The sequence below is a fragment of the Podarcis bocagei genome (genome assembly GCF_964188305.1).
Source record: "Podarcis bocagei genome assembly, chromosome: 3".
Lineage (NCBI taxonomy): Eukaryota > Metazoa > Chordata > Lepidosauria > Squamata > Lacertidae > Podarcis > Podarcis bocagei.
This window is the reverse complement of record NC_138127.1, coordinates 47,526,118-47,538,749: the sequence shown is the minus strand read 5'-3', so window position 1 is coordinate 47,538,749 and position 12,632 is coordinate 47,526,118. Positions and strand designations below refer to the sequence as shown.

Here is a 12,632-nt window from a genome sequence, read left to right as displayed (position 1 = left end):
AGGAGAAGGCAAGGCAAGGGATGTGGATGCTAGACCGAGGACCATAAAAAAGACCCAAGAAAATTAACATGGCTACCTACCTGTAACCAAGAAAATTATGCCATAATCACAGGTATGTTAATACATATTCAAAGTCAGTTCCTTTATTTTATTTCTGGTAGATTTTTTTCTAAACAAAATTAGGCAGATGCCACAGTCCAACCAAAACTTTATTTCAATGGGTTTAAGCATGTTTAATTCTGTGTTGGATTGTGATAACTGAAGCTTGCACTGCCAAACTGTTTTTTGTTCCAAAGTCCTTTGATGACACAGTTTCTCTCTCCCTACCCTCTTCTCTCTCTCCATAATCCTACAATGATTGCAAGCGACTAAACCAGATACATGGACATCTCAGCCAAAAGCACCCGGGCATCTGTATGCCTTTTGTAAAATGTCTTTTCCAAAACAATAACTAAAAACCCCCAAAGTAATAGCTAGGCTGGTTTCCTTGCCTGAGTTCTTATAATTCCCCGCTTTGTAGAGCTACAGCAGGTGCTGCTCAATAGCATATTCAATATGCCATATTGACACAAAAATTAATGTTTATTTTGGAGAATGCCATTGTGCACCACAACCACTCATTTATTATGGCAGCAAAATGAGAATTTGTCTTTCTTTCTTCAGTTTCTCTCTGACGTGCCTACTTCTGTAGACAATAAGTGTTTCCCTCAATTCTCAATCACCTATTATAACTGCCAGACCAAATGTAGTGCGCCCTTCAAAATATTCTCATGTTAAATTGCTCACCCATGTCTTTAGTCTGAAGAATGGCAACCGCTGTTCCCAGAGGAGAGTGCTGACTCTTTGATACATATTAAACAGTCCTAAGCAGTGTGGGTCTGCAGGCACTGTTATTAATAGAATGAATGTCTCAATGGCCAATGATTGACAGTTCTTTTGCCAAACAGCACCACGTAAAATCATTCCAAGTAAGCAATGCCTATAGTACAGCGCAGTATGTTTTCACATGACTGAGATTAGCTGACTTTGAGGCCAATTTCATGCCAAGAGCTTTCAGTAATCATACAGGAAATGCAGATAGTGACCAATTAATGGGAGATAGATGTAGGACGTTGCACCTATATTTTACAAAGTGATCATTTACTCCTAGCCACCCTCCTGACTGGCATCCTGCCTTATGTTTACCATATAACTGAACACCATGCAGCATAAAATTGGTCTCAGCCGGGCAACAGTCCCATGCCAAACCAATCTGGGCTTGATTTTCAACCTGTGACTATCCTCTTGATTCCATCAGTTCTGGAACTGTAGTACAGTACTTTCCCCCATTAACTAATTGCTTCACCATTGATTATGTCAACAATTCCTATGCTTTCTTCCTCCTACAGGCCACTTGAAAATTACGGAGGATCTTGGTGGGCCATTTAATGATTTTGCAGCCTGTGCCATGCTAGATGCTGCGTGATTTTTCATTGTATTTTAATTGCTTCTTTTATTTCTTACATTTTGCATTCTATTGCATTACAGTTTAAATTCTATAGAATTCAGCAACACAATAAAATACAATGTAAGAAATGAAAAGCAATTAAAAATCAATGAGAATATTTAATGCGATGGATGTGCCATTTTCAACTATAAATCCACAAACACACCATGAATCACCTGAATGAAGCTCAGTCGTACATGGACCACAGTTTGAGAAGCCCTAGATTATGCAGGGATGCGTGTGGCACTGTAGTCTAAACGACAGGGCCTAGGGCTTGCCAATCAGAAGGTTGGCGGTTTGAATCCCTGCGACGGGGTGAGCTCCCATTGCTCGGTCCCTGCTCCTGCCAACCTAGCAGTTCCAAAGCACGTCAAAGTGCAAGCAGATAAATAGGTACCTCTCTGGCAGGAAGGTAAACAGCGTGTCCATGTGCTGTTCTGGTTTGCCAGAAGCGGTTTAGTCATTCTGGCCACATGACCCAGAAGCTGTACGCTGGCTCCCTCGGCCAGTAAAGTGAGATGAACACCGCAACCCCAGAGTCGTCCACAACTGGACCTAAGGGTCAGGGGTCCCTTTACCTTTATCTAGATTATGCTATACTGTATATAGATGTGGGATCCCATCCAGCATCAAGTCACATGCAATTAGTTGTACACAAAATGCATACAGTGATACCTCTGGTTAAGAACTTACCGTAATTCGTTCTGGAGGTCCATTCTTAACCTGAAACTGTTCTTAACCTGAGCTACCACTTTAGCTAATGGGGCCTCCCACTGCTGCCGCCACACAATTTCTGTTCTCATCCTGAAGCAAAGTTCTTAACCCGAGGTACTATTTCTGGGTTAGCAGAGTCTGTACCCTGAAATGTCTGTAACCTGAGATACCACTGTATTCCTATCTACATAAAAATATGCATATGTGTTGGCTGGTCATGTAAGCTTGGCCTTCTTTGCTAGATTCAAGCAGTGGTGTAAAGGTAAAGGTAAAGGGACCCCTGACCATTAGGTCCAGTCGTGACCGACTCTGGGGTTGCGGCACTCATCTCGCTTTATTGGCCGAGGGAGCCAGCATACAGCTTCCGGGTCATGTGACCAGCATGACTAAGCCACTTCTGGAGAACCAGAGCAGTGCACAGAAACACCGTTTACCTTCCCGCCGGAGTGGTACCTATTTATCTACTTGCACTTTCACGTGCTTTTGAACTGCTAGGTTGGCAGGAGCAGAGACCGAGCAACAGGAGCTCACCCCATCGTGGGGATTCAAACCGCCGACCTTCTGATCGGCAAGTCCTAGGCTCTGTGGTTTAACCCACAGCACCACCTGCGTCCCACAAGCAGTGGTGTATAATGCCCTAAAACATACACCTAAATCTACGAAAGGCATGTCATGCGCTCTGTCTCGTTCTTACACACACACAGGATCACAAATACATCAGATAAGTAAATTTAAAGTTTAAGCCCGCTTACTCGTCTCCTCACCACCCCAACAAGAATAAAAACTTCTTAAGGCATCTGTAAAGCAATGCATTTTATTACCATGTCTCATTCTCCAGATTAATTGAAGTCTTCTATTTATGCAATTAAAATGCCTCAGCACGAGGCAATAGTTATATCATTTTACATTACAACAGTCTCTTTCATTGACAAAAAAACCTCCTCTGGGCTGCATTTACCAAATCCCCATTTTTTAAAAGCTGGGAATTCTTAAACACCCATGTTAAGCTATGAACAGAGATAGAGCATAACCACGCATTCTCCTCTCTCTTTTTTACACTGTACAAGTTTCACCATCACACTTTAAAAGTGTCCAATACTGTTAGTATTTTCAGATATTTCTACTAGCACTTTTAAAAGCAGCAAACCAGGACTTTCCCACAAAGCATGTGGAAAAGGCACCATATTCGGTAGTAAGTTAGCACTTCATAGCCTCCAGGTACCAAAAGAGTTGTGTGGTCAAAAATCAAGTTATTCTCCATGGCTTGTTGAACATATTTTAAAAGGGATCTGGAATCACTATTCTGTGCCTTGGCCAACTAATTTACAAAGTAATTAAGCCTTCTAATTTACTGAACAACACCTGCCTGCATATAAAAGAATGAACCTATTTTAATATTCAAGGATAGACAATGTTATTAAATAGCTACATGTTTAAATGAATGATAAAGCAATGAATTTGCTAGAAGGAAAACATATGAATATATGAAACTAAAGTATGTCAAATCAGGCCATTAATTCATGTGTGTGTGTGTGCGCGCGCAAGCAACATCAGTGATTCATACTTCCTCATTTCTAAGAATCCTTGTTATCTGCAGAGTTTCTTTCCCATGGAACCCTTGTATGTTGAAGGGAATTCTGGGGGATTGTCTTGGAGAAAATACTGGGTTCATGTGCACTGGTTAGGTCTTCTGGGCTTCATTGTCATTTCACCAGCACAGTCAATGCTCTCTTGTGTTTAGACATGGCCGGTTATGGAAGATTGGTGGGCAATCTAACTTTCAGTGAAATTAGACCACCATTACAGTGGTACCTCGGGTTAAGAGCTTAATTTGTTCCAGAGGTCCGTTCTTAACCTGCAACTGTTCTTAACCTGAAGCACCACTTTAGCTAATGGGGCCTCCTGCTGCTGCCCCGCCTCCGGAGCACGATTTCTGTTCTCATCCTGAAGCAAAGTTCTTAACCCGAGGTACTATTTCTGGGTTAGCGGAGTCTGTAACCTGAAGCGTCTGTAACCTGAAGTGTATGTAACCCGAGGTACCACTGCACTGATCTTCTCAGTGCAGGATACCTGGGACACCTAAGCAGAGGAACTACTAGGTTCTCTGGATCAGGATTAGAAAGCTACTTATCTACTCTGACTGCTGTCAGCTCTCCAAAGTCTCTGGTGAGTATTCCTCAGTCCTTCAATCTGAGATCTTTCAATGGGAGGCTGCCCAGAATTGAAACTGGGACCTTCTGCACACAAAGTATGTGATCAATTTGGATCATTCAAATCACAGCCAAGGACTCTATCGATGTCAGTCAAATTTTAAATGCAGCCACAGTGTGTTCCAGTCTGAAGCCATTTAACAATTATGGGGTAAAGCCCACAAAGCACAGATATAACCTAACCTCCACTTGCTTCAACAAGGCTTTAGTGAGCACAAAGCCCAGTGAAATAAATGAGCAGGGTGGGAGTTGCATTGAATTCTGCCTATATAGGACTGAAAATTGTGCCTGCAGTGAAAAAGCATGGTTAACTGGTGAATTTTGCCTATAGTCTCTGTCTTTGTCCTTTTGATTGTTCTCAGTAGCATCTCAAGGAAAAGGGTTTCATTGGGGAATGTTGGATGGAAGGCCAATTTCCCTGCTTCAGCACCTTGCTTTCTCATTCTTCCCTTCTTCACAATACCCAAATCATGAGAAGTGGTCTGCAAATGAATTTGGGAGTGGGACATGGGGAACACAGCAGCTGGAGTGGAAGAGGCTTTCATGTAGAGGTCAGGCCTATCATCTTTGAAATTAAAAGAGCATACATGTGCTTGCCTTTTGTGTGACTCATCTACGATTTGTGGCATGCTCCTAGTTTGTAGCAGGACTGGCATTGCATGGGCAAGCTTTGAGTTCACAGACATTGTTTGTAACAAACTTCAGGATAAGGAAGCACAGTTTACTGCTTCAGATATTGGCTGATTTGCATTGTTAAGCCAAACTATGGTTTACTGGGACCATGTAAATATGTGGGGACTCAGAGAAGAGCTTGCAGCCACTTTGTTCCTCCTTAATCTTTTTTACCCCAGCCCCATGCTGAGCTAGAGTAAACCAAAATTTGGCTTAGTGTGTTGCCCAAACACAGGGTTGGGGTTAAGCTCTCTCACTAACTATGAGCTGCAGCCAAGGTTCATTTATGGTACAGAATGTGATTAGAGCTTAACCATGAGGCAACCCTGTTTAGGGAAGTTTTTAATGTTTGATGTTTTATCGTGTTTTTAATATTCTGTTGGGAGCTGCCCAGACTGGCTGGGAAAATCCAGACAGATGGGCAGGGTATAAATAATAAATAGATGATGATGATGATGATGATGATGATGATGATGATGATGATGATAAACCTTGGCTTAGCTTGGTGCAGGAGTAAAGAAATAATGATAATTGAGGAGCAAAGTGGATTTGTGAGCTCTTTTGCAGCAGCCTACATGTTCACACAGCCCTGATAAGCCATAGTTCGGCTTACCATGTTGTGCAAACCAGGCCAATGCCTGAAGCAGTAAAATGTGCTTCCAGATACTTCAGTTTGCTACAGCCACTGTCCATGAACTCAAGGCTTACACATACATCCCCAACCCTGCTATGAGTTAGAAACACATTTTGTTTAGTGCAAACAAGGCTGATGTGTTGAGGCGTGTGTGTGTGTGTGTGTGTGTGTGTGTGTGTGTGTGTAAAGAATTTCTAGTAGATACATATGTTAAGAGGAGGCTGACCATATCAATATTTTCTTGTTACCCATTCAGCTCTTGAGTAGCATTCAGGTGGATAAGAGGAACTCAATTCAGCTTAAGGCTGCTGGGGCTTGGATGTGTGAGAAGATTGCCTCGATTTATAACTTGCTGCTTGGGGAAGGTTGAGAGAAGCTCTGGGTTGGTGGTGGTGGCGGAGGTCTCACTGCCACTGCCTCACCCCACCCCATCCCTGCCCCTCACACCTGACCTCATCAACTCCTTTCTACAAACTTTCCTTTTGAATGCAGCCCCAAGTCACCTTATAATGCTTCTGTTATAAGACAAAAGAAAGTACTTTTTCATACCACACATCATTAATGTATAACATTCACTATCACAACGTTTGTTGATGGCTGCTAGCACAGAGGGCTTTGAAAGGGGAATTCAGCAGATTAATGGAGGATTCTTTTGCCAATGGCTGTAAAACAGCCTCAATTTTCAGCAACAGTGTGCTGTTGAATATCACCTGACAGCAACCGTGGAAGAGGCTGTTCCCTTCAAGACCTTCTTGTACACTTCCTGAATGCATCTGGTTGGATGCTGTACTAGGTGGACTTTTTATGTCCACATTCCCTCAACCTGGTGTCCTCCATATATTTTGGTCTATATTTCCCATCAATTCTGATCATTGGCCATGCTAACTGGAACTGATGGGAGTTAGAATCCAACAACATCTGAAGGGCACCAGTTTGGGGACAGATGGCTTATGTTTATTCATTTATTTCATAAAATTTATATACCTGTAGATCGTATGGAGGGGGGAAACCCTCAGAGTGGTTTATTCTTTCAATAATCCTGCACTGGAAATACATTTTAAAATAATACACGACTTCCGAACTCTCCAGTGCACAAAGTATTTTTGAACACACTGAGTTTGCCTGTTACCATGAATGTTAACTAAAAATAGATTAGTTGAGAAAGTTGAGGCCAGCTGGGATATAGAAGCCTCAGTCCACCTCCCACACCTCTCTCATCTTGTCAGCAAAGGCAGAATAGGCAGAGAGAATGTGGGATGGTGCCCAATTATCAGGAAGATCTTATTATATTACTTCCATTCATTCACTGCAAGGGCTGTCCACATAGGGGTGGGACTTGCAGTATATCTGGAAGATGGCAAGTGGGATCTGTGAGATGACTCACGGTTTTTGCACTTCCCATTCATTTAGCTTTCAAACCACAGAGAATCCAGTGATAGTTCCTTTTGAATTACCTTTTGGACAAATCTTTTTAGCTTTTGCTTTTGGGTCTCATGCTTTTAACTGCTGAGAGTAATTCCATTAGTACTTCAGAGAGTACTTAAAGAGGGACACACTATTAATTCAATCAAGTTGACTTATGTGAATATAAAAGCAAGCTGTGGTGTGTGGTGGGGGCACCTGCTTGGTGGTCCAGGCCTGGTTTTGATCTCAGAGATTTTGATTTCAGTGAAAGTCCACACAAAAAATGGGATTTCACTGAATCTAAGCATGACCATGGTGCCTTTGTTCCTTCAGAATGAGGTAAAATCTTGCTAATAAACAATTAAGATTTGTCTGTGAACATATGAAAGCATCTGTCCTTCTGTACTCCCACCACAAGGAAAACAATGCACATATCCTTGATTATTTGCTAATAAATTATTCTTCAAGGACTTGGTAGCTCCTCATTCTCTACTAGGTAATCTTTCTTCATATAATTAGCCCCCCTAACCAACCTCCATACTCCAAGGTAGGCATCCTTTAATGAGCTGTTGGTAACTCCTTCAGAGTTGCCACCATCAGTGACAATGGGTGCATTTCCTTGTCCCACTATGCTGTCCTTCTCTGTGCTTTGCTGGTTGCTTCCATCTGCTGACTCCTCCATTGGTGCCTCCCCATGCTCTGTGTCCTTGGAGATCTCCTCCATTACAAAAGGCGGCTGCTCTCCATCACATTCTTTCTTCTCCTCTTCCCTCATTTCCTTCTCCAAGTCTTCGTAATGACTCTGCTTTCTCGTTTCCATGTACTTGGCCACACAATAAATGATGGAGCCTATGGTATTTACCACCACACCAGCTATAAACAGCTTTGTAGGCTCCACATCGCTAAAAGCCACCATCCCGACCGTGATGGTTGCGATGCTCTTCACGACCCCAACGAAACTGGTGGTTACAGCTGAGTTGATGTAGGTGCAGTGGAGAGTGGTAAAATTCATGGCACAGCCAATCACGACACACACAATAAAGGTGCAGGTCATAGCAGGATCTTTCCATCCTGGGAAGGACCAGACATTGATGGCATCCATGCTGGCAAAGGAGAGGATGATGAGAAAAGGTGTGGCAGAAACAGCAATGGCATACTGGGCCGTAAGGGGCCCATAGTCACTATCTGCACTCGTCTTTTGAATGAGTACCAAATAGGCTGCGTGCACCAGCACAGCCAGCACTCCAGTCAGATACCCAATAGGATCACCAGTCAGGTCCCCCGCACCTGCCGATTTTGAAAGAAAGAGAAAGAAACATGCATTTACATGCCAGGATGTAGGGACTCTGCCTATAGCAACATTTCAGAGAGATCACGAGTCTAGTTCTGCAGGATCATCCCTCTTATCCTACAACAGGCGATAAGGTCAGTGCCAGAGCAATTGCAGCAGTAGCAATGAGTAAGACTTTGAATCTCAGGCTGTTTGCCTTGAGCACAAATGCAAGATGTCACAGGGGTCTCTAATGTTCATATTCAGCCCTCATTTAAATGAATTTTTAGCAAGTAACTACCCACAAATACATGCAGAAGCCCACTTGTTACATTCATTCCTATAATGCTTTGAATAGAAGGAGCTTGAATTTACTCAGCTGGATATGTAATATTGTAGAGCCGATAGCTGCTTGCATTCCCTTTGAGGGAAACAAAAGGATTGACGGTGCGGTGTTTGACAGTAGCTTAGTTTGAGGCACCATGACAGAGCAGTCATTGCTTGTTTTTACACGTGGTTAGGGTTTTTGTTCTGAGTTTCACCAGTCAAAACAGTTTTGCATATTTGTGTAGCCCAGAAAAGCCAAGGGTAGCAGGTGATTTGGCTACCACTGCAAAAAATATACACACCTTTTTTTAAGATTATACGGTACACCTGCTGGATATGGTCTGGGATGAACACACTGCACCCCTTCCAACTCCCAAAGCACTCTTAAAGCTGTTTTTAAAGATTATAAATAGACCGTGATGGTAACCTGTTCACAAATACACTCCTGTAGATTTGTTAAAAGAATTATCCTTTGAAGTTAAACCAAATCACCTGTCACCTGTGCCAGAAGATGCTTGGCATCTCCTCTGGTGAATTTTAACACTCCCTCAATTTGTATGAACTTGAGCAAAGAAGTGTGGCAAAGAAGTAAGAAAACATAGCGAACAAGCTTCTTCCTCTTCCTGCAACAAGGTTTCTCTCCCCCCATCTCCTTCCCCTGTGATTGTACAGTGATCAAGGTACTTATGCCACAAGAGAGGAAGCTGTTCCTTTTCCTCCACAGATATGAGCACCTGAACACACTCTGGGTCATCCAATTAATACAGAATATATCCCAGCAGCCCATGTTAGTTAGCTGTCTGTGACTGAATCCTTCTCAAAGTGAGTGGGGAGGAAGTCCAGGGCCTGGTCTAGCAGAATAAGCAGGAGGGTACTCAAATGGAGCAGGGCTGCATTTCCAGATTGTGAGGTGAATAAAGGTCCACATTACCATCTAAAGAGCGCTGCCCCCTTAAAAGCATTAAGTCTAGAATCCAACTTTGGCCAACTGCACTACTGCCTTCTATGGAAAGCAGACACAACTTGAGCAATCTGTCTCTAGATAACACCCTCTCATGAACAAACAAATAGGGGGAAATGGCACAAATATTTATATAGGGGAAAAATATAGACGTTAAGTTACTGACTGTCATTGTCTCATAGTGATTTTATGTAAATTGCTTACAGGGCTTGATGATTAAGTGGTACATAAATACTCTAAACTAATAAATATCCAAATCTCTTTGTAGGGCAAATATTTCTTAGTGTGCTTCATTCTTTCATATCCTTTTAAACTAAGCAAGAGTTTATTTCCAAGGTGGGGGGAAATATGACACCCCGCTTTGTTTAATAACCAGATAAGAAGACACTGGGAATTGCTGGTTAATTATTCTATCTGCACAGTTCTTGCAATAGCTAAAGCATTAATGTTTTTAACTCAGTCATATTCATCCCAGCTTAACTATCCTTGAGGATTCAGAACTAGTTCTCACTTCTGAACATGCATACATGTATACATGAATTCTGGCGATCCAGTTATTCCTAAATAGAATTTCCCCCTGTCTATTAATGGCACTGGTAATAGACTTTAATTATAGACTGTAGAGACAGTGGCACTGCCTGACGGATCCATAATGTGGATTTTCTCGAGAGTTTTTCCTCATCCTTAACAACAGCTGCCATGTGACAGACAAGCCAGGCAGCTGCAAATAAAATGGGGCTAGCGGAAGAAGAGGGCTTGGGGGGGAAATCAGCTGGGCCACTTTAGACATGACATTTCTCCTGCATGGAGATAATCCCCATAAAGGAAAAATCACGTCCATGGGTCATCCATAGAAAACACAGGAGTGCAAATTTGACTGACAACAGATGTACTGCAGGTGTACTCAAGTGTACATATTTTGCTTCTTACATGGAGGTGATCTACCTGTGTGTTTTTAGTTAGAAAGAGCCTTTATTGAACTCTTTATTATAGAGAAAATGAGTATTTTTAAAAAAATTAGAAAGCCCATGGCATAGGGGAAGGGGGTGGTAAGTTGTGATGGAAGGGGGGGGCAAGTTTGGGTTAGAACCTGGGCAGCTTCGGACATAGTTTGCATTTATGCAAACAGTGCACATACATGTGAGAATGGCACACAGATGTGTACCCTGACATAAAACTAGCCATGTCAGGGAGCTCATACTGTGTGAAGCAGCCCTGAGGCAGCCTCTGCTAATGAGCAGAACTGTATGCTTGAGTGTAGAAGAGGAAGGATGAGACAAGACCCTGCCACTGGGAGGATGATGGGACAAGGAGTCATGGGAGAAGGAGCAGTGGTAAGAGTGTGGAGCTATGAACTTTGGCAAGGTACTACTAATCTTCATAAAATATTGGCTGAGAAGATACTGATGACTTTATTGGGGTGTTTTGAGGGGTGGAGATGGAATGGGAATTGGTTGAGGCTTGTAGGTGTGGAATGGGAAGTATTTGAGATAGGAAGAAGTGACTTTAAAGGAAGGACTACATTACATGTTTTTAAATCTCTATCTTTTCACCCACCTTCCAACCTTTATAGTCAGTTTATTAAGGACTGGACAGTGATATTAGGCTGAAAATATATGAACATAAAAATATATTTAAGGGGTGGGAAAACCTGTGTTGATGTAGGTTGAGGCGAGCTCTAGAGATGATCAGAGATGTAATAATAAAAGCTAAGGAAGCGTGGAAGGAGGTAAGATCGAGATGGCAAGAGGGTCGCAGCAGGAGTCAGTGGGAATCCAAGCGAAAGACCAGAGTGGAGAGAGAAAAGGGACGTGGTGGGTGATGGGGTTGATGAGTCGGGAAGTGATGGGGTGAGGAAAGGACAGAGTGGGAGGTGATGTGGCTGTGCGGGCATGCCAAGGAGCTGGATATGATCGGCAGCGGGTGAAGGGGGGGAGGGGGCAATGAGAGGGGACTAATCGAAGGGACGAGGCAGGACAGGGTAGAACCCGCAGGATCCTGGTGAAATGAGCCGTGCGGACCGAGGAGGAGCTGTGGCGAGGTTTCCCTCTCTCCCCATCACTCACCTGCCAGAGCCGCCCCGCAGGTGGTGATGAGGACGGCCACCAAGACCCCGACGGAGGGGATGCCGTTCTTGAGCACCAGGACGCCGATGAGGAGGGTGACGAGGGGCAGGCAGCGCTTGAAGACCACGTACATGGGCAGGCTGAGGCCGCGCAGGGACCAGAGGGTGAGGCTGGACTGGAGCGTGGAGAGCAGCGTGACCCCGGCGAAGAGGCGCGCCAGGCTGAAGCCGAAGGGCGGCATGTCCAGGGCGCCCCGTCGCCGCAGCACCTCCAGGCTGAGCGCCGCCGTGGAGCTGGTCAGGCACTGCAGCAGCGTCAGGAAGGCGAAGTGGTAGCGGGTGATGAGAAACTTCAGCAGGATGTTGAGCGAGCCCGAGAACACCCCGTGCGCCACCGCCACCGAGATGCCCAACGCACGGCCCCGGCACAGCTGCATGGTGCGTCCTGCGTCCTCCTTCCCTCCCTCCGGAGCCGGTGCTACCTTCCCGGCTGCTGCTGCTGAGGACGCCGCGATCGCCCGCCCGCCCGCCCGCCCCTCGCCTGGCGCTGCTGGAGGGCTCCGCGCCGAAGCAGCTGCGAGGCTGGAAAGGGCAACTTTGCTGTGCGCCAAGAGCGCGCGCGGAGGACGGACTGGACGGGGACAGTGATCAATAGGGGCGGGCGGGCGGGGGGACGGGATCCGCGGGGAAATGCCTCTGCAGGCTCGGGAACCTGCCGCCTACACCATCGCCCAGCAGCTCCTCTTGCTGACGCAGAGGGGGGCTGGCTGCCCGGGCGCTTCCCATTACCTTAATTAAATGGGAACAATTGGAGTGCATTGGCCGCGCTTCCTTCTTGACCCGCGTGAATCATGGATTCGCTTTGTTCCTGGAAGAAAAAGGGAGGAGG

The 12,632-nt window shown here is 44.7% G+C and overlaps 1 protein-coding gene and 1 long non-coding RNA gene across 3 annotated transcripts in view; both read right to left on the bottom strand.

The window, feature by feature from the left end:
• The window catches only part of LOC308583704, a 137,755-nt gene extending 136,902 nt beyond the window's left edge, over nt 1–853 (bottom strand). For both annotated transcript variants that reach the window (XR_014006363.1, XR_014006364.1), the window contains exon 1: nt 787–853. This is a non-coding gene — a long non-coding RNA (uncharacterized lncRNA). The remainder of the gene's footprint in view (nt 1–786) is intronic.
• Nucleotides 854–3,000: 2,147 nt separating this feature from the next.
• Nucleotides 3,001–12,330, bottom strand: SLC35D3 (solute carrier family 35 member D3). The gene is made up of 2 exons (XM_081186171.1): nt 11,745–12,330; nt 3,001–8,407 (listed from the first exon to the last, which is right to left on the bottom strand). Exons 1-2 carry the CDS (start codon nt 12,178–12,180, stop codon nt 7,584–7,586), a joined length of 1,260 nt encoding a protein of 419 aa, XP_081042297.1. The 5' UTR covers nt 12,181–12,330; the 3' UTR covers nt 3,001–7,583.
• Nucleotides 12,331–12,632: the final 302 nt, after the last annotated feature.